The following is a 22,619-nucleotide window of genomic DNA, read 5'->3' on the forward strand; positions in this document are numbered from 1 at the left end:
CCTCAGAGAAATTTCCTTCCGTGAAACCGGTCCCTGGGGCCAAAAAGGTTGGGGACCGCTGTGCTAAAGGACCAAACCTGTCAGTCTTGAAAGTAAGGAACTAACAAGATTTTCTCCCCTAAATTCCAAATGTTCCTATTTTTAGGAGTTCTTAGCTGAAATATCGGTATGCCATTGCTGGCCTCTCTAAAATTCCTCTCGAACCAATGCAGTAAGGGCACTGATAGCATTTAGGTAATAGAAAAGCAAGCTGGAGATTAAACATTTTAAGAATATCAGCACTTGGAGCCTTCAAATTGTACACAAATTTCCTTTAAAAAGAGGGAAAAAACTTTTAAAGAAATGTGAAAAATTCATGCCATTTCCCTGACCAAGCAAAACTCGAGAGCACACGTGCAGAAACAGAAAAAAAAAGACACAGTACTAAAAAAAAACCTTTATAAATACCTTGGTGTTTAGGTGCCACTATCTTGACCACAATCTACAGACACCTTTTACCCCAATGTGACATAACAGTTTACTTGGATCTTGAAATGTGCGATTTTTAATAAAATAAACGATTTATTCTTCGGAAGCATTTTTATTAAAGTTAATTATTGACCCAGCTCTCCTAATCCTCCGTCCTTACTGGTCCCTGGCAGAACATTGGCACTATGATTCACCTTCATTACATTAATATCATTGTGTGTTTAATAAACAAATTCAAACCAACACACCCACACTGAATAAAGTCAGGCAAACAAGACTACCATGAAGAGTCAGATTGTTACATCCTTTGATTTGGCAGAACAGTGAAATAATGAAATGTGTAAATATATCCAAGACTATTCTTAGGATGGACATGAACAGCCTTACAATTCTCAGTATCTCAGGCCAGTAGTAGGGCTCATTTATAGGGATGGGCAGGAAATGTTCATAAAATTGATGAACCTGATTTAGCAAAGCTTTCCCAAGGCTGGAGAGGATACAATTTAATCAGTAAAGCTGGGTGATCCAGGAATCCCGGAATTGATTTCCTAAAATTCATTTGCTATTTGTTAGCAAATGTTTGTAATCCTGGACCAGATCCATTTCAGGTTTGCTGGATCATCCAGCTTCCCTGATGAAAGTGTATCTTCTACAGCCTTGGGGAGCTTTAATAAATCAGGCCCATAGACATTATATTTAATATTCTGGCCAGAAGTTATAACCAAAACCTGTGTCCATGAATTTGTCTCCAATTTTACTGGGGGTCAGTGTGCTTATGGTAACTTCTCCAATGTAAAAAAATGTCTGGAAATTTTTTTTGAAGTGTCCTGCCAGATTTGTTCATAATTTCAAAAGTTGATTTTAAAGCTCCTGACCATAATATAAGAGGGATTGAGGGGACCTGTGGATTATTGTCACAAGTGTCAAGGATACTTGTCATTTATTTATCAAGTATCTTTAATTGCGAGGAATGGTTGGGAAAAAGCCACCTGCCAACTTTTAAAGTTTATTTGCAATGTCACCAAATTTCTGAAAATAGCCAGTTGTCTCTGGAGGTATAAGCCTAAAGTGAAAATCTTTTTATGTAACAATGCATTTTAAAGACTATAATCCAACGTAAATTAAAAAAAAAACTTTGATAAAAAAGAAATGTATTTTTTTTTTACATGTTCCCCCCTTCTTCCACTATTAACTTGACAATTTCATGTTAAAAAGTCTGTGGATGGATTTAAAAAATGTGTTTTCCTATCTATAATCTTACTTTGAGTTATATAAAAAATATTTTTTCTGGGTACATGTTCCCACAACCTCCATCCTTCCAGCAGTTGGTGACCAAATTTGTGTAAATTTTTACAAAAAAGAATTCAATATTCAATTATTCCTACCAGTTATAGCACAAATGGAATTTGGAAATTGTTAAGAAAAAATGCACAATGCTGGATTTCTAATGGATCAAAGTACCATGTATGTGTTTTTGCTGGGGAGCATGGTTTCTGTGTATGGTGATACACTTCACCTCATGCCATACAGTGGAACTATACTTCAGTTTCTTATTTGCCATTTCTGACAATGGAGTTGGACAGTGGGGAGCTTTTCTGGCCCAACAACTATAAGCCAATAGAAACCCTTTACAGCTTTCTTTCTATTAGCTATATGGATGTAAGGAGCAAGAGTGCTGTTTCATGTGTAACTGACTGCTGTGAGATGCACTGATACCAGAAAAGAAGATGGTGCCGGACCTTGAGGTGGGAGATTAAAGAGGTAAGTAGACTTTATATGGTTTTAGGACACCACTGAACTGCATGGAAAGTTATTTGTGTATTTTGTAAATGTTTTATTTGTATTTTTTAAGTATAAATCAGCTATAACAAAAGAGGGGACCTCACAGCCTGTTTGTCAGGGCACACAGTCTCTTCTCTTCATCTATTATGTCTCTACTCTGTGCATCAGAATTTCTTTTATTCTTGGCGGAACACTCTACTGGTCTGCCCAAAGCACCATTTAGGGAGAGCTTCCTTTGAAGACAGATGGAACACACTTAATGTCCTTTAGTGTATAGCTGGCACCTAGATCCCAGGCTGTTTTAGGTCTTTCAAGCCAACATCTCATTACGAGACAATAGGAACATCAAACCTAACTCTTACCTGGTGCTCCCCAGGCGCCATACCTAGGAGGGCGTTTTGCTAAGTGAGAAGCTGAAAGGTAAGTGTGCATGGGCGTTATTTTAAATCCCTGTGTTTCATATTCAAATGCACTTGCGTTTGAATAGCAAATAATTTGCATTTGAATGACTTAAGCATTTGTGTTTTAACAGCTATTCAAATGCAAACACATTCATCTGAATGGCAAACAGGGCATTTTACAAAAAGCTGAATTTGACCCTCTTTGTCTTGAATTCAAACATACTTCTGTAGGACATGCTGCATCCAAGTAAAAGAAGCACAGCTTAAATCAGTCAAACACATCCTCTGAACTGCCATATGCACTGCTTAGTGAAAATCAATGGGAAGCTGTGTGTTCCAAACACACATCAAATATAGGAAAACAAGTGACACCTATTCACAAGAACTGGGGTGGGTTTTGTCAAGAGAAAAGGTAATAGATTAATTTTTTCTCTGCTCTCCTTGTCAACAACCCCTTCACACCTTACACCTCCAAACAACTCATTGATCTAATGGACCCTTTACTAACTACTGGTCAGCAATTCTATTACAGATGAAATACATGAATCTCTTCTATTCCTGCTTTTGTAGACTCATATAAAAAATATAATACCCACTGGGTAACTTTTAAATATATTTATATCTTCCAACTGCATCAGCTGGGCCTCCAGTTTCAGCAGCTTCATCCTCCCTATACCCCTAGGAGTTGGATGGCATGGATGGCAACATTTGTATTTAACAGTAGACTCCTGGGGTCTACAAGGCACAAAAGATGCTGTAACACAAGCACTGCAAGTTTGTGAGCCTCATATACCGGTACTTGGGAAGTAAATATTGTACAGTTCAATTATCTCCAGTATTCATAACGCAGTGTTTTAAGGAGAAATATAGGTGGCTCACAGTCCTCGACTTCCTATATTAGCCTTGGTTTATATGTTCTATTTATTTTGCTGGAGTTGCCCTTTACGTCTTGAGCTTAATTCCACAAACTAAAAATGTATTCATAGGTTATTTAGTGTAGGTTAGTTTTAGTTAGTTTTCCTCAATAACACCCTGTGTAGTAAAGATATTAGATTGTAAGCTTTTGGAAGGACAGTCATGTGATTACTCTGCAAAACAGAAAAGATTTCAGCATTATGTTTAATTGAATTCAATAAAATATATCCCATATGTGAGTTGTTATCTGAAAGGACTGTTAAAAATTACATAATTTTTACAAACTAGCGGATGTAAAACTGGTTTTAATGGCCTGCAAGGGTTCTCAGTGATTTAGGTCATGGTATAGTTAGTTGTAATTAGTCAAATTCAGCTGGAAGTTTTTGTAATGTTTTACAACAAATCCAAGTGGCTTCTTTAGCTCTAATAATTGTTAGGAACATACTCCACAGGTCCATTTCAATGTGAATAACTACTGATGGCTGGTTTTAATAAAAATGTATTGATACATTTTTAACTGTTTTCAGGTAAAAGATAATTCAAGTGAACTGTAAGGTCCTGGTCCAGCACCAGTACTTGCCAGACACCGGTCCCCCAAACTAACGTCACAGTCTTTACCTATAGAAAGCCCCCCTCAGCCTCAGAAGACTGGTTGTGTCTCCCAGTGTCTGGGGAATGGGCTGGCAGAGGACCAGCAACCCACAGATTAAGCAGTACAAGGTTCTTCAAAGGCAATTCCAGAGTAAAAAGCCAAGGTCAAACATGGGCAATCAGTCCACCAGACGAGGTACAGAGGGAGTAGCACAAGCAGAGTCAGGGTCTTAAGCTGCGTACACACTTGCAATTTTTGTCGTTGGAAAGGATCTTTCACGATCCTTTCCAACGACAAGGGGCTGCAAGATGCATGAACGGTGCTGTACATACAGCACCGTTCATGCTCTATGGAGAGGGGAGGGGGGAGAGCGACGGAGCAGCACCCTGCTGCGCGCTCTCCCTTTCATTACGATCGGCTGTCGTCCATCGTCCGTGGATCCGGCAGGTCGGTCGTCCGGACGATGGACGACACCGACTGTACACACGGAAGATTTTCGCCCGATAATTGGCCGATGCCGATTATCGGGCGATAAAAATCTGCCGTGTGTACGTAGCTTTAGGCAAAAGGTCGGTCCAGCCTAACAATCAATAGGTCAGGAGCAGACAATGGTCAGCAACAGTAAATCACACGAAACAAACTCCAGCAAAGATCAGCCCAGCTAAACGCTACGACATGCATTGAACACTGGGAGCAGAGAGGCTATAAAGCCCAAACAGTGAATGGCAGTACAGGACTGAAATCAGGAACTACTCTGCTCATTAGTCTCAGCACAATACCCTTTGGCTTCACACAGCCTCGGAGCAGGGGATGCCGAGAAAACCATTCACAGCCAAACAGAAACTGGGGATGCCACAGGCTGCAGAACAGAGCTATCCTGATCTTTCTTGCTTCTGCAAGCAATGCCAGAGAGAAAAAACAGAAGACATTGTCCTGTCTTGGTCTACAGCTTGGGATCTCCAGCCAGATAATTGTCTGCTAACAAGAACGTTGTATAGTTAAAATTGGTTCAGCTGCCTTGTTGACTTATTACTACAGTAGATGTAATGGTATCACTTTTGTTGCCTACTTTTAGCCAGCATGATAAATAACTTTGTGCATCACAGATTCCTTAAGTTTTTTTGCATACATAATATTTTAAAGTGGAACTGAACCATGCTGTACTTTCCTGTCCCCATTTTATTGCAGGGCGCCACCATTTTTTCCCTTTTCACTTAATAGATTTTCAACCATCTTGCTGGGCTGCAATAGCTCCCTTACTAGTCCTCAAAGTTCATTCAGTCCCAGCAAGGACAGGTGAATCCAGTATTGTGCAGCTCACTGTTTTTGACAGTTCCTTGAAGTGAGGAGGCAGTGAAAAATGCTTATTGGAGAAGTGACATTGCCTTTCCCTCCTGTAATAATCCCCTGCTTGATCCAAAATTTTTAAAAGTTGAACTTTCGTTCAGCTTTACGGGACGATTCACCCTAACCAATATTTCTGATGTTAAATGATGGAGGGTTAAACCACGTGTCAGTTCCTGAAATCTCCCTGTATATGTGTTGGCAAAATCATTTTTTAGGCTTGCATGCCTGCTGTCACCATTGTGAGTGGTTCCCACCATTTATACTGGATTTGTATTCATTTTAGAGAGCGTGTGATAATACATGTCTCATAGTGACGTAGAAGCTGGTGGTACTACCCACAGCAAACAAGAATTTTTTGGTGTGCAGATCATTGATGCAAGCAATGGGAAAGGTGAGCATTGAATATCCTATTTGCAGGAAAATGATAATAAACTTTGATTTATTATTATTATTATTATTATTATTAATAAACAAGATTTATATTACGCAGCACTGTACAATAATTAGGGGCCACAAGTGACAAGACAGACAGTGACACAGGAGGAGGAGAGGACCCTGCCCCAAAAAGCTTACAATCTAGGAGGTGCAGGAAGTATCACACAATAGCAGGGTATTGAAGCTACAAAACCACAAAGCACTGGTACTACTGCAGCTCACAGGAAAAAAAATCCCAACACACAACTTAATACTTATATACATTTAATTGTGATTTGAGCCTGACTGCTGTAAATTTGTTGGACACTTAAAATGTAATATAAAAGGTTTTTAAAGTGGTTGTGAAAGATGCGTGGTTGTACCCCTGTGACATTTTTTAGATATTATAAAAGAATGAGGGGCTGGATTCAGAGACACTTTAAGTACTCTACTTATGCCCAGTGGCAGACAGCATGTTCCCAATCTAACAAAATGTCAAAATGTTCCAAATGTAGACTAACATTGCATTTTCTCCCTAATGCGCTGGTCAGATTGTGGGATTATTTCCATAGAAATGTGGCAGTAAATTGCAAGCCCTGTGTGGGTCCCACTTCAGTATGCAGGGATGGATGTAGAGTTACCATAGCAACCTCTTAAATTTGTATTTGCAGATTTACTAGACACATGTAGTGTTCGTGACCCAGGTTCAATGATATGATTTTTGTCAAAGGTGTTTTGCACAATTTTATTAATTTATTTAACGATTCACGGCGTCCGTCCATCTTCTGCCACATGTTGTTAACACAGAAGGTGTAGGAGGATGAATGGGTAACTGTGGCTGTATTTCCCTCTGACTAATACAGTCATGCAAAGAGGTAAGTACAAGCCATAGAAATTTCTGATTTGTTCAGCATATAAACAAACATTACATCTTTAATCCGTCTGTGTCAATGTGTGCTTGATGAAAATCAGGTGCCATCTGTATAGAAGTAGAAGGTGAAGCTGAAATTGTTCAACATGATAAGCAAATGTTAGAAATGCAGGCTTATGGACTGGCCTAATCAAACCCCCAATATAGTGATACACAATTTGATATTTCAGCAGTTTTGTCAAGAAAAAAAATATATAATTAGATATATTACTTTATTGTAAAAAAAAAAAGTAGGTACACTCTTTGCCTCGGAAGTTGTTATTGCCCCTTTTACAGAAATAGCAGAGATTTTGCATACCTGCCTTCTAGTCCATAACATTAACTATATGAACATTTTTCACTGTTCATTCATGCAACATTCCTTCTGTTGTAAGATATTTAGGGGTTTGCTTTAAAGAACTGTTTTTTCAAATTTCTTCACAACATTTCAATGGGATTTAAATTTAGACATTGACTAGGCCAGTCCATAACCCTGCATTTATACCATTTGCTAGTGTGCTTTGGACCCTTATCATGTTATTATTATTAATATTAATAAACATGATTTATATAGCATTTTAAGGTGTTAACCAATAAATGATGATCAGGATTATAGAAACATTTCTTCTCTAGGAAATGCTCATCTGGCTGATGACTCCGTGTTGTATGCCATCGCAATATAGTGCACGGCTGAAGGGGATTCTAGAGGCTGATCAGCTGACTCAATCCTGTTTTGTCATTGGCTGCTGGGGCTTTATAGCCACTCTGCTTCCAGTCTTCTGTGCCTGGTATAGCGTCTGCTGGGCTTACCTGTGTTGGAGTGATTTTTGAGTATTCAGTTACTGACCTGTGCCTGTTCCTGACTATCCGTTGAACTCTGCCTGCACGGACCTCTGCTTGTGACCCCGACTTTGTTTGTGCCTTTCCCTTTGTACTTCGCTTGTTGGACAGATTTCCTGTGTTTTGACCTCGGCTTGTTTTTGGATTCCCTGACATTCTGTACTCAGCATTTGTGGGCTCAGTACTCAGTATTAGTGGGCTCCGGGCCGGCTGCCAGCCTATCTCCAGACACCATCCCTTGCGCACCAAGTCCTGGGGGCAACCGAGTGCTGGGAGACGCAACCTCTTTCCCGAGGCTGAGCGGGGGCTGCTATAGGCTAAGACTGCGGTGATAGATTGGGGGATTGGTGTCTGGAGAATACTGATGTTGACCCGGGCCTTACACTCTTATTTTATGTTGTTTCACATTAAATTTAAAAACACATAATAATAAACAACAATACTTCGTCAATGGAATACATGTACATCATCTATCAATCTAATTTCTGACAATTTCCATGCTAACTTCCTTAACGCATTTCACCCAAAGGCTTCTTCAGAAAGACATAATAAGATAGCTGCATCAATCTCCTCTAATCCTTTGAGCTTCCATGATTCAAAATATCTTTTTGATATAATTGCTTTTCCTCAGTTGGTGTTTCCAATATGCATAATTCCCATTAATGCAAATACAAACAAATATAAGCTCTGTGACCCCCTATTTACTGGTAATTATCACCACTGTGCTTAAATCACACAATCAGACCTGGTCAGATGAATTTCCACTCGAGGAGTCAATGTAAAGCAAGACAACTGTATTAATCACCCTAGGTGTCTTTTGATAAAGTGTCCGGGGTCACTAGTGCACTGGAAACTGTGACCCCGGACACTATATCAAAAGACACATGAGGTGATTGATACCGTTTTGATTGCTGTCTGACAACATTAGCATGCTATAAATCAACAGTGAGTGTTCTTCAATTGCATCTAGGTTGCTGGCTGGGTGGTGAAACGCAACAACAATATTATGTGTATATATATATATATATATATATATATATGATTGTGAACACCTATTACACAAATATATGATCTGATTGGACATCCTTTTCCAAAACCATTACTAATATTATGAATTTGCCCTTCTTACTTCTTGTACGAGAAAACCAGTCTTTTAGTTCCAATTCATCCAAAGGCGTTTGTTAGGGTTGAAGTCAGGGCTTACTGCCATCCAACCAAGTTCCTTCACAACAAACCATGTTTTTATGGTTTGGGCTTTGTGCACAAGGGCACAATTATACCAAAGCAGAAAAGAGTCTTCCACAAGTGCTGTAGCATTAGAATAGATCTCACTGGAAGCACCTAAATTCAGTCATTTGAAGGGATGTGCACATATGTCTGCTCATATAGGTAGGTATGGTGGTCAGGTGTCCACCAATCCATTTGCCATATAGTGTACATTTAAAGACTTAAAGCGGAATTAAACTCATTGGTGGGAGGTGCACATACATACCCACGTGCAGCCACCCTGTATCAATGGCAGGTCCAGGAGCAAAATCTTTTGTTATATACTTTCATAGCTAACTGTTGGGTGTAGTTCTCTCAGTAAAGTGCATAGGACTCATAGTTTCTTGTGTAGTTATAATGCTTTTACTATGCAATAAATGGTGCATAAACAAATGATTCTGAGTTACAGAAAGACACAACAAAAACTGCAGAGATCAGAACTATGCATACATACACACACATGCAAGAATATATAACTATGTAACCCTTCCTAAGGAGTGAACACTGGCAATGTATACAAAGGGACACGCTAAAAGTTACTTAGCTTCAGTAAGATCATTTCACAATTTCCTCAGTAAGCGAAACTTGGCCGTAAGAGATCACCTTGAAAATTGGGCACTTGATCTTGTCTGTTGAAGCTATAAAGTGGTCCCGTGTCAGCCAGGCAGGGTCCTTTCCAGCTTTCACTGGCTTCTCCTTCCTGAGCTCCATAGCAAAAAAATTTGCTACCAAACATCACTTCATCTTTAAATGGTACCCTTTTTGTCCCTGGCTACACGGTGGACTTCCATGAAGATGGTGATCCTCATTGACCATTAGATGGCTTCCAGTTATGTAAATCCTGTGCATGCGCAATGGATACATTAGGCCTGATTTATTAAGGCTGGAGAGAATACACTTTGATCAGTGAAGTTGGGTGATCCAGCAAACCTGGAATGGATCTGGTCCAGGATTGAAAACATTTGCTAGACAAAAACAAATAACTTTGAAGAAATCCATTCTAGGTTTGCTTGATCACCCAGCTTCACTGATCAAAGTGTAGCCTTGGTAAGCTTTATTAAATCAGGTCCAATGTCTCCAATGGTTGGCTGTGTGTGGTAATGTTGGATAAATAGCCAAGCTCTACACTACACGGCTCATGAGCTGTACAGTGTAGAGCCTAAACAAAATGCTTCCAGGAGGCAGGGATTTTTTGTTTTTTTGAGTTTAGGTCTGCATTAAGAGAAGACCTTTGTTACTTTGAAACACACTTGTAGAATATCTATTTCTCTTGACCAGTATTTAAATTTGAGGAACCCAAAAAACTGTTTGTCCGCCATGTGTGGATCTACCACTAAAGTTCAGATTTGTTGTTTCAACACTTCCTTTGCCAGTTCTCACCAGTACCTAAATATATATCATTAAATATATATATATACGTAAATGTAGCATGCCCACATAGTACCCCCTATTCTAATCTTCCTGGATCCATTACCAAACTTCAAGAAAAAAGATACAACCAAGCCCTTGCCGATCAACAATTCACCTCCTAAATCTAAAATAAACTTCATCTCAGCATTAGAACTCAGATATATGACACAGCTGTTAGTTGGACTTTGTTTTCTATTGTTGGTCCAAACTCGTCCAGTAACAGCTCATCCTTCTTCTCAGCTGCATCATTTTCAGGACAGCTTCATATCGTTCTATAGCTTGATTAAGTTCAGCTTTACAATTTAATTTTTCTTCCTGTCATTGTATGGAAATCATCATCTTTTGAAAACATTTTAGGGATTACTAGTAATCACACAGCTCCATATATTATCCTTCTGCTGATGACAGCCTTGATAGTAGACAGGCAATGGATTCACCCTTGGAAGGGTTAATCCTTTTCGGACTGAGTCATTCGGTTTTAATTGTGAATCCTGACTCCAGCCGAAAGTCTCTGTCATCATCTGCTTGTACTGCGTGTACTTGCTGGGAGCTTTTGATGTGAGGTATCTACCTGAAAACATTTCCAGAATTTCATTTTAAATAAAAGCATGCTGCTTCATCTCGCCAATTATCCTCTTATGTGCATCTATATCAAGCCTGGCCTTTCCTATACAAAATCATCTTTCTTTTTTAGTAATATTATATATTATTATTAATAAACAGGATTTATATGGAGCCAACATAATACACAGCGCTGTACATTAAATAGGGGTTTCAAATAACAGACAGATACAAACAGTGACATAAGAGTAGGAAAGGACCCTACCCTGAGGAGCTTACAATCTAAGAAGTGGGGGATGTCTCACACAATAGGAGGGGAAATATGGAGTGATGGGGAATATCTGAGGGTTTTAAAAGATAGAAGAAGATGGGTAGGTGAGTTTGAAAAGATAGGTTTTGAATGCTCTTATATTGTATAATCTGTTTGGTGATGTTCAATGCTAATTCTGCTAAAAGCTCTGGTATGAAGATTGGAAGGAGACATATTCAGCTGTATACAAATAGGTAACAGTATAAACATGTCTCTAAGAGCACTTGGACAGTAATTCAGTAATTATAAAAATAATTTCCTTTTGTTAGGCCTATTACATGCACCAACCTTGTACAGGCCAGTCATTACCTGTTTTCTTGTGTCGACTCTTCCCTGGTCAGATAAGAGGTTTTTACTATATCACAAGGAGCTTTATAAATGAGGAAAGATGGCTCACTCATCTAGCCAGGAAAGGAGTGATTTTTTCTGATCACCACCTTTATAAATTGGGTGAAAAGACCGTTCCCCCCAAAAAATGCATTATTTTAGTTACCCCTTTAATAAGACCCCAAGGGTTTGACTATCAGGGCACATTACATAAATTTGGACCCATGCATTTTTAACATTTATGTTTTTCATGTGCTGCCATTGTCACCACTATGTATATATTGCTCTTCCATAATGGTCAGCTCACATCATGGCATTGCTTAGATGTAAACTATCACCATTTAAAAAAGAATGGCTAATATGTGGACATGCTTAGTTTGTCCTTACAATGAATGTTAAAGGGTCCTTTCCCTGTATTTTGGTGTCGTAGGCTCTATCCAACTTCACTCCAGCATTGTCAGAAGTGTTAGAATCCTATGTCCTCTGTAGCAAGACATGGTCCAGTCCTCTTGCCCCTTCATCATCATCTGTGTCCTGTAGGAGGCCAAGGATGGAACTAAAGCACATGACAGGTGGTGGGGAGGACAGGTATCTGACTATTCTAACACTGAGGAGTTGGACAGAGTCAGCCACATTTGACCAGAGGAAAAGTAGAAGACACATACAACTAAAGAGGTGAATAAAATTCCCCTTCTATAGCAAGGTGGGGCCCAGATTTTTTTGGATGACTCAAAGGACCGCCTTTGGATGACTTAAAGCTCTCCATGCCTGGAGAAGATAGACTATCATGGGAGTTCCTAAGTAATCCAACAAAGCTGGAATGGATTTCCTATAAATTGTTCACTATCAGTTGGCAAATGCCTTGGACCAGATCCATTCCAGGTTTTCTGTATCACTCAGGTTCTCCCATGGTTGTCTATTGTCTCTAGTATTGGAGAACTTTAATAAATCAGGCCCATATCGTAACCTTATAGCATCTCATTCCTTTTCAAAAGGATGCAAGTGCATTGCAGCACACATTACAATGGACATGCACCTTTTTTTCAATGCAGCAATTAATCCGTACATTAAGGTGCACAAATATGGAGATTCCTAGGGGTGCCTTTTAAAATGAGTGGCAATGTACAAATCTAAATGGGTTTTTGTCTGTCTATGTGTATTATTGTTGCAATAGTAGAAGAAGACTGGGGTACGTATATGGGGTATAGTAAAAAAAACATTGAAATGTTTACCTTCGTATTTTTACTGTACGATATATTCATTGCTGTAATAAATGCCATTAAAACTTGCTATCGTTTATCTCTTAAAACTTGTATAGCTAATGGAGGGATTCAATTTACAGAAGAGGGTTAAAAAACAAAAACATTAAAAAAGACAGTGGGCCTGATTTATTAAAGCTCTCCAAGGTTGGAGAGGATACGCTTTCAGCAGTGAAGCTGGGTGATCTAGCAAACGTGGAATGGATCCGGTCTAGGATTGAAAACATTTGCTAACAATAGCTAACGACTTTTAATAAATCTATTCCAGGTTTTCTGGATCACCCAGCTTTACTGGTGAAAGTGTATTCTGATGAAGGGGTCTATCTACCTCCAAATCTATCCAAATGTTTAAAAGAAAGTGGGTATTCTTTGAAAAGTGAATTCACTAAGTTACGCTATGTAATATTTCACTTTGAACATTCTAAATGATGTTAGTAAATTTGCTAGCACATGAGTGGATAGTTAGATATAATCTGGTGACCAATTTTAATGATTAAAGTATTCAGCATGACAAGGCTACTAACACAGCGCACTTCTAACATCGGCCGCTAGATGTCGCTCCAAGCCTTCAGCACGCAGAGCGCTGGTATTAGCCGGTTGCGCTGGCTCCTGGTGCGGGGACAGGCTGCTGCTTATCACTTCCAAGTAGGTTCATTCGTGCAAAGATCCTGCATTCTGCCCCTGCACGAATCTCACCTTGTCTACCTGCCTAAAGAGCACATCACAGAGAGGGGACCCCCAACCCCCTCTTCTTCTCCCCATTGCCCAAACTGACCCTTTCCACCATTGCCAATGCAAGCAATGGACAGTTGTTGTGATATTAAAGTTACTGTTACACCCTCTCCGGACTTTCATCTTTTGCAGTTTTATGACTTTTTTTTTTAACGTGCAAAGTTTTTAATTAGGCTCCAGACAGCCGGAGGCAGCAGTAGCGCCACTAAGTCGATGCTCTCTCTGCTTTTACAGCACAACAAGCCGCTGTACTCCTTTGAAGACAATGCAGACTATGTCTACGACGTCATGTGGTCACCTCTGCACCCCGCACTGTTCGCCTGTGTGGACGGGATGGGGCGCTTGGATCTGTGGAACCTGAATAATGACACCGAGGTGAGCTATTAACCCTTTGTGGCTGCAACCCGGGGGATCCCTCCATGCACACGTTGCCATCTCTGGGGGGCATCTAATGCATTATTATTCATTATCTTTATATTTATCACAACGCATGAATAATAACTCATATACACTGCATGTTTTTTATGTTTAAAATATCATGTCTTGGCTTTGCATAATCGTTTGATGCTGCAAGTAGCATGTTATATAATGAGTTTTGTATTTTTATGGGCAGCATATTTGGACAACTCTTGGAAATGTTATAATGATTACATTACGATTTATAATGAAACATAAATGATACTGATTATGTACATCTGTTTTGTAAAAGTTAATATGTTGAAAATGATACATTTCATTTAAATTGTTTCTATTAGTACATAATACTATTTATTTGTTTTTGGTTTTTTTTTGCTTTTTTTTTATTAGAATGCTAATACCAATTTAGGAAATATGTATAACAGAATTTCAAAACCTTTATTTTCCTTTCCAATTTCAGAATACCACAAAGGGTTCAAAAGCCTCCTTCCTGAGATTGGACCAGAATTTAGGAAACTATAGGTGGCCCCACCCAAACAATCAACAGTCATTTTCCCTCTTTTATCTCAGTCCAGGCTAGGCAAGAACCATGAAAGCAGCATTGCCCATGATATAGAACAGGAAAGGAAAATTGTAGTATTAATTTTCTATATTCCTGTACCTCCACATGGACAGTGGACATAACAGAGTTGGGAAACCAATAACCAATAAATAGGTGAGATGTGAGTATATTTACTGCTGAAGATCAAGGCAGAAGCTTAAAATTGGCTTAATCAGGTGCTCAACATTACATTTTATTAGTGGATGAAGGCAATCTTGGTTCCGCAGAGTTCTGCCACATCCTTCTTCTCATTGTTAGCTCTGAAGCACTTTTTTTGCAGTTTCCAGCACTTTAACCCTAATCTGTAGAAGATTTAGCAATACTTTTGTTGTTTAGGAACCAAACTTCCTGTTTGTGAAGAGCCAACAATTCCCCAGTTTTCTACTGAATGTAAAATGACCTAGCTAAGGTCTTGTCCTGTATCAGGTTTGATATTCTACAGACTACAAGGCCCCTGGCCCCCTTCCTTTTACATCTGGCTGTTTGCATGGATTACCTGGAGCTCCCTTATGTCCTCAGAAGCTTCATTTTCCAGAATAAGTTCAAATACGAGCTCATCTCCAGATATCTGGTACCATACATGTTTGGAAATGGCACCCACAAACCTAATATTATTTGCACATTTAATTAGGAGTACAAAAACTGAAGCCATTTTTTTAAGTTAGTCCATATACCAATCAGCTGAGTTAGGTCCTTAGTAGGCACAATTGGTCTGATTTTTTAGAGATCTCCAAGGCTGAAGAGGATACACTTTCATTGGTGAAGCTAAGTGATTCAGCAAACCTGGAATGGATTTCCTAGATGTCATTAGCTATTTGCTAGCAAATGTTTTGAATCTTGGACTAGATCCATTCCAGGTTTGGTGGATTACCCAGCTTCACTGATGAAAGTGTATCCTCCCTAGCTCTGGAGAGCTTTAATAAATCAGGCCCAGTGAGTCTGTAGGATATTTCCATCTCCGTCATTTTTAGCGTTTGACTGGTCTCCTCCAAAACTAGCTCTAAAACTTCGTACGTTACAGCTAGTATATCTCATTGCTCTCTATAACTGCCCCATTTTCCAAAAAGAAAAAGCTCAGACAGGTGCTTGGACAGTGCCTCAGTAAGTTGCAGTACCTAAGGGTTCCACCATTATTTTTTGGACAGTCCTGCTTTTTGTAGAACTAGAACAAAAAACTTGGAAACAAAGCTGAGTTAGTTGTCCATAGTAATAAATTTGTCAGATTTAATTTTTTTTCTGTTGGTAAGTAACAGCAGCTAAAGATTCAATCATTTTGCTTTTTCTGATTTACAGACCAGTTAGGATCCAATCATAGAGATTGGCATTTACTGAAAAAAAGCAATTCTCCCTCCCATATATTTTGGTTTTAGAAAAAGAAGGCTTTTTTTTAGAATTATCGTAACAAGAAAATCCCACAAAAGGTCACCTTACAGAGAACCTAAAGTCAAAATCCAAAAACTCTTGACATGTACAGAAGATGACTGTGTGGTTTACTGATGCCATTTGGCTTTACTCCAGCAACTTTCTTATTTACGGGAGATGGGAACCTTGGGTATGTCCATTTTAGGAACCAATGAAAGGTGTTTGGGACACCGCTATGCCCTACAGGCCTGTAGCATGGTGGCTGGAGATGGTGCTCCCTTCTGCTTGGAGATCTAGTTTTGCTCCCAGAGGGCAGAGGCCAAATCTGGCCTGGAAAAGTGGGTTGGGTGGAGCATAAGAGAAAAAAAACAAATTCCTTTCACTTAGAGGACAGGACTGAGACTGAGGTAAAGAGGGAGGCTGGGGGCCCTTATAATGTTGTAACTTCCTGTTCACTCCCAGAGAAGATTGCTTAACCCGTTTATGTACCCTGCTATGTAATATACATATTGATTTCATAGCATGAAGTAAATGAATATTTTTGAGATTTTTTAGTGATTTTTTATTTATCATTTTATATGTATATATATATATATATATATGTATTAAATTAAATTTAATGTATTTATACTAGTATTTACACTAGTTTTTACCATGTTTGTTATTTTTTGTATGGGTACAAATACATAAGATTTTTTTTAACACTTAACTCTGCTTTACTAAGGAATGCATTACATATAATTTATGTTGAAGAAAACATCTGCCATTGTACAAGTGTTCATAAATAATTATAATGCAATTCAGACATCTCTCACCTGTATGAGGAAGCAGGATAACAGAATAAAACATTACATTACTATTGTCAGGGTTTTAGCTAAACTCTATTTTTTTTTTTTAAAACAATATTTTAAAAAAATTTTTATAGCAACTAATTTTTACAATTTAAACCTTTGTTTTTACAGTATGCTAAAAATGTATATTTTATTTATATATGTTAAAAAAATTATGTATTTTTATATGCCGCCCTGCTGCAGATTTATGACAATGACTATTTTTGCTAACGGCTATAATTTGAATAATAGTTTTCGTTTTTCATTCTTCAATTACATGGCCATATTTTAAAAGTGAAGTGACACCATGTAAGCTGAACGTAAATTATGGGTAGAATTATTTTGCCAGGATGACAAATACATGCATAAATTGTTGGCACACTGAAATTCTCTATAATCTGTCAGACAATTTTTTTTTTTTGCTATATTGATATCTAAGGGTAAAATTTAAAATAGTTTACTTATAACTTGTTTAGGATTTTACAACTTTTTTTTCCCTCAGTAAGGACAGGTAAGAAGATCTGAAATGAGCGTTGTAAGATCATTTGATGTGTTGTAAGCAGGAAGTACAGCAGCCTTCTTAATTAGTGAGAATACAGCTGGAGGATATGCAGAAAGGCAACTCACGTATTTATTTTTTATATAGCTAACCATGTCCTTTAGGTATATCATTAGACTAAAAGTAACCTGTGAGCTGGCAAAAAAAAAACTCTTGATAAAATTTTTATGTCTAATTTTTAATACTGTAAAGGATTTGCAGATTTAAGAAAATATAAATGCGCACTTAATATCTGAGAAAACGTGTGTATTATACAGCTATAAACCTTGGAATTTTTCAAATAAATATTAATGGTCAATGAGAAGAAAACTTGTTTGGATTATAGCTATTAAACACAGGATATATTAATTTTTATCACCAATTTAATGACAATTTTTTACAGTAGTCTTTTAAATAATATTAGTTACCTTTTTTTCTTAACTGTACATAATATTTTATTAGTATTTAGAAAAAGATATGGGTGTAAATGTATAAGACGGTATTGTTTAGTATTTGCAAATTTGAACATTTTTTTTATAATTATTAAATATGTTGAGATGTTTGAAACTTTAAAGTTTTATAGTTAGGAGTCTGACATGTTTCTTGATTAATATTATTATTAATAATAATAAACAGTATTTATATAGCAACAACATATTACGCAGCGCTGTACATTAAATAGGGGTTGCAAATGACAAACAGTGATACATGAGGAGGAGAGGATCCTGACCCGAAGAGCTTACAATCTAAGAAGTGGGGAAGCAGCATACAATAGGAGTGGGGACATGAAATGGTGATTTGCTAGCAGGCTAGCAGATGAATACTGTATGTAGGCTTCCAAACAAAGGGCAAGCACACTTATTAAATACTTAATAGGGACATAGTAAACCTGCATGAAATTCCAAACAGAATTATTTTAATGGCTGAACATTTTTCTAAGGGTAGAACGCATTTCTTGCACATTAAAAATACAGCTCGATGTTCATAGACTCCACAGCTTACACGGCATGTTTTAAGTTATTCAATTACTACTGCATGTCTAAGTTTCTAAATAATAAGGCTTTAGATAATGTCATTTTCTGAGGTTTTATGGTAACTGATTATGGTATTATGATGGAAAGGCAGGCAAATAATGAAAGAAGCATTGCTGGTGAAATATATTTATTTATTTACGTAATTGGCTAAAATAACCATGTGACAACCCATCCAATACAAATAGAGGTTTCAGTAACAAAATAGCTGCATTTATATTTGCTTTTGAAGCTTTATACTCATCCAAGATGAAGACTGAAAAAAACAAAATGAATTAACTGATTGGTGATAGTTAGTTTCAGTTGCCACCATTTTATTTATGATAAACAAAAATTTAATTAAGGATTATTATTATAATAGAGGAAAATTCGAAAATTATATATTAAAAAAATTCAAATAAATACAATTATATTAATTTTATGTAGATGTATAGTATAATATATTACTAATATATGTTTATATTATTATACTTTTATATTATTTTAAATTAATGTGTATATATATATATAGCCTAAATAATAGAAAATAGTACACTTAAGGCAAATCTTTACATTTAGCAATATTACCCAGTGGAGCTAAGATAACTTTGTATCGTTAAGTGAAATGATTTCACTTGTATTCTTGTTGCAAACAAACTCTTGTTGCAAAATTTATGGTACAAAAAAAATAGTAAAATAGAATATGTTTACTTATAGTGTGGCTCATTTGAAAATATAGCGTTGTGGTTAAGTAATCGCCTTCTCCTTTGTAGTCCCGCAGTAAATATATGGTTTTTTACTGGGTCATTCGTATTAACAGTTTATATTTGTTCATATTTTTCCGATTAGGGCTTCTTTGCTAAGCGTACTGCTGGGGTTAACTGATCTCTTTTATTTTACCCTTTGTTCTGGCTGCATGACCCAGCGAACAGCTTGGTACATGGCATTTACATAAATACACTTTATGGTCGGGAGCTTAAATCACTTCCACTATGAAATAACATGTTATAAAAACCTGGCATGAAGACATGAAGGCACTCTGCAACCAGTTGAATGCAGTACAGTACAATAGTATTTGTATTAAATAAAATAGTACTCTCATCCCCTTCCAATTGCTACCTCAAACAATTGCTAAAGGCCCGTGTCAGTACAGTAGTTTAACTCACATGGCGAATTGTACTTGTTTGTCAGCCTTCTGTAGAATGTATGGCTGGGCATGCTGGGAGCATTGTCCTGGGCATCAAAGATTCAGTTGCACAGCCTCAGCCGAACTGGCTCTGACAAAAAGAAGCTGCAAGAATCCCAATATTAATGTGTCACACAAAACCCCCACTATATTTAGCGCTACATTTTCCTGTTTTGAGTGGTCGCGCACTGCACAGTTGGCGACTGCTGACAAACCTGCAATGCCACTCATGCCCGGCTCACTTTGGCATTTTTTTTTTTACAACTTTTATTCAATCGACTACAAAAGGGCCCATTTATCCATCTTACTTTTTTCTAAGTGGTTCCATATTTTTCCCTGCTTTGCACCAGCCTGGTCCAGCGATATTGTTTGCTCCAATTATGCATTATTTAGAAAATAAAAGTGTGACAATGAGCAATGTTACTGAGTGATATGGAAGAGCTGTTTGTCTTTTTTATGGTGTCATTTTTTCACAGCCCGATATATAAAACCAGTTGGTGTCTTTTTTATCATAGAAATGTAAATTCAAAAGCTGATCATACATAAACAGATATTTGTTTATAGTAGAGAGATGACATGTTCAGCTCTTGACTCTTTTATCATAATGGGCCGTCCAGAAATTATCTTAGAAATTATGTTTCCGCTTGGCAATCCTTCATTTTTTTTCATACATGACTAATTATTGCAAAGCAATACTGAAACCTTACTCAGTGCTTGGTTGGTGTTAGAGTTACAGAAATAGGTTTTGGGGTTTTAAAAAGTTTTATTAACACCATCATTACTGGAGAACATTAAAAGTGACTATTTTGCACCTTTGAATACATTAGGCTTTAATTTGCTGTTTTTTCATTATATTTAATATAATATAATATATAAATATATAATGCAGTACTATCTGATTATGCAGTACTAATTGATGCAATAGCAGTCTAAAGAGTTATTTTATTTTTTTTGCTTTTTTTTTATAGTGAAGTCTTCTGTCTGCATGTGATAACTGTAATATTAGTGTCTTAGTGATCACATAATCTGTAACTTCCCGATCGTCTGAGGAGTCTTGAGCTGACAATAATACCCAGGATTAGGAGGCAGCAGCCACACAATGAGCCTGATGTATTAAAGCTCTCCAAGACTGGAGAAGTTGAACTATCATGAGGGAACCTGGGTGATACAGCAGACCTGAAATAGATCTGGTGCAGGAATGAAAACGTGTGCCAATGATTTTTAAGAAATTCATTCTAAGTGTGCAGGATCACTCAGGTTCCCCCGTGATAGTCTATCTTCTCCAGACTTGCAGATCTTTAATAAATCAGGCCCAGTGCAGCAGCCAAAGTTTATGAAGTGTTTTTGTTTATGCAGCCACACTAAGGGCTTCCGGAGGTTTTCACTATTTCTAGCTGAACACTAGAGGGCGGCAGAGCAGCTGCATTGTGTTACATTGTGTTTTGCATTACATTGTGTATTATGAATAGGGGTGCTACACTTGTAGTCTCAGCTCTCTACAGCACAATAAGGTGGCTACAAATAAAGACATTTAGAATGGAGCATGATTTGTAGCCACAGGCATTAGGATCATGCTGTTCTTTGTAAATGATACAAGGGATTTATGAAAGAGCAATTGAACATGTATTTTTAAAACAACAGGAAGAAAGAATGTATTACTAAGTTAAAAAACAATATTTTTTTATTATTATTCATCTGACACTTTGAGGCCATTTACTTAGATCTGAAAGACATAATGTAGCAGATGCAATTTTACAGCCTAGAATTTTCTAAAATAGATGGAAAGCACATACTGCCAGACATTTTGCCATACCTCCCCCCTATACCATCAAAACCTTGAAGAGGTTCTAAGCTGCCTCTCCCCATTCTATCCAAAACTAAAAGATACAATTTAATGATTGTACACAGTTGAATTTTTTAAGGTTAAATGTATTTTTAGACTTTTCCCACGTTGTAAGATTTATTGTGTTGTACTTTCTTTCCTTTTACTACCTACTTTTAAAGTGAATACAAATTTTCCTATCCAAAAAATCCCTATACAGAAAACTGAGGCTAGTCAACATTTAAGTCAATCAGAAGTCCAAGAGACTTTCTGCTTCTTCTTCATTGTCCAGTCAGCAGTATGGGGGCAGAGAGGTGACACCATTGTATAATATAAAACACAATGTCATTCCCCTGGATATGCAGTATAGTAGGTGTGAATTAATAAATAAACATGTGTCACAATGTTTTAGAAATGTGTCACAGATCTCCTGCACAATACAATTTTGCAAATTTGAAACTGTAATGGAATTTTCCTTTCTGCTTTTGTTGCTTTGTGAAAACAATGTAATGTAAACCTTACATATTAAACGTAATGAAAGTAAGCCATGAGGGTTGGAGGAGAAGCACCATTAGGAGCCCACCTGTAATTCTCAATGGGAACCACACGGATCTGTATGCAGACTCAGTGTTCAGGCATTGAGCAATGCAGTGCAGGAGCCATTCAGAGACACTCAAAATTATAGTAGACAGGCAGTCTTAATGCAAAGAAGTTGTCTTTTTAAACCAACAGATTAAGTCAGGGGTGTCAAACTCAAATACACAGTGGGCTAAAAATAAAAACTTAGACAAAGTCGCGGGCCAAACTTGAAACTGAAAAAACACAGCTACTACTATTCCCTGCGTCAGAAAACAGTCCAATGCAAGGCTTAATGTTATGAGTAGCTGGAACTCCCTCTTCACAGAAATAGCACCGCTACTACAATGCCCTGCATCTATAAAACATTCTAATGTGGGGCCACGCATAGGCAGAGAGCCGCTGGTTTATAGACAAGAGTGATGCCGGGAATTGTAGTAGCCGCGCTATTACAATGCAGCAGCAGGCCAGCTGCAATTCTTATTTAGGATTCCTTTGGGGACCAAAAAAAGGATGCTGCGGGTCAGATTTGGCCCCCGGGCCATATTTTGACACCCCAAGATTAAGTGGTAAAACAAAATATGGGATGGTGGTCCCAGGGCTTGGAAAGTCGCACATGTTACTACCCTTGAATAAGTGAGTATAATCTTCACCAGTTAGCTATTTGACACCCATATTGTAAAATTAGCTTCACCCACCTTTACTCTGGGTCTTTACACCCATATTTACGATTTGACTACATA

General features: G+C 37.7%; 1 protein-coding gene across 10 annotated transcripts in view; it reads left to right on the plus strand.

The window, feature by feature from the left end:
- Positions 1-22,619, plus strand: part of DYNC1I1 (dynein cytoplasmic 1 intermediate chain 1) — a 237,304-nt gene that overhangs the window by 176,084 nt on the left and 38,601 nt on the right. For 9 of the 10 annotated variants that reach the window (XM_072412905.1, XM_072412903.1, XM_072412911.1 and 6 more), the window contains one exon: positions 13,769-13,909. The exons of the other annotated variant lie outside the window; for it this stretch is intronic. In XM_072412905.1, coding sequence (XP_072269006.1) covers positions 13,769-13,909 — 141 coding nt within the window. The remainder of the gene's footprint in view (positions 1-13,768; positions 13,910-22,619) is intronic. 10 annotated transcript variants of the gene reach the window in all.

The sequence above is a fragment of the Pyxicephalus adspersus genome, chromosome 5 (genome assembly GCF_032062135.1).
Source record: "Pyxicephalus adspersus chromosome 5, UCB_Pads_2.0, whole genome shotgun sequence".
Lineage (NCBI taxonomy): Eukaryota > Metazoa > Chordata > Amphibia > Anura > Pyxicephalidae > Pyxicephalus > Pyxicephalus adspersus.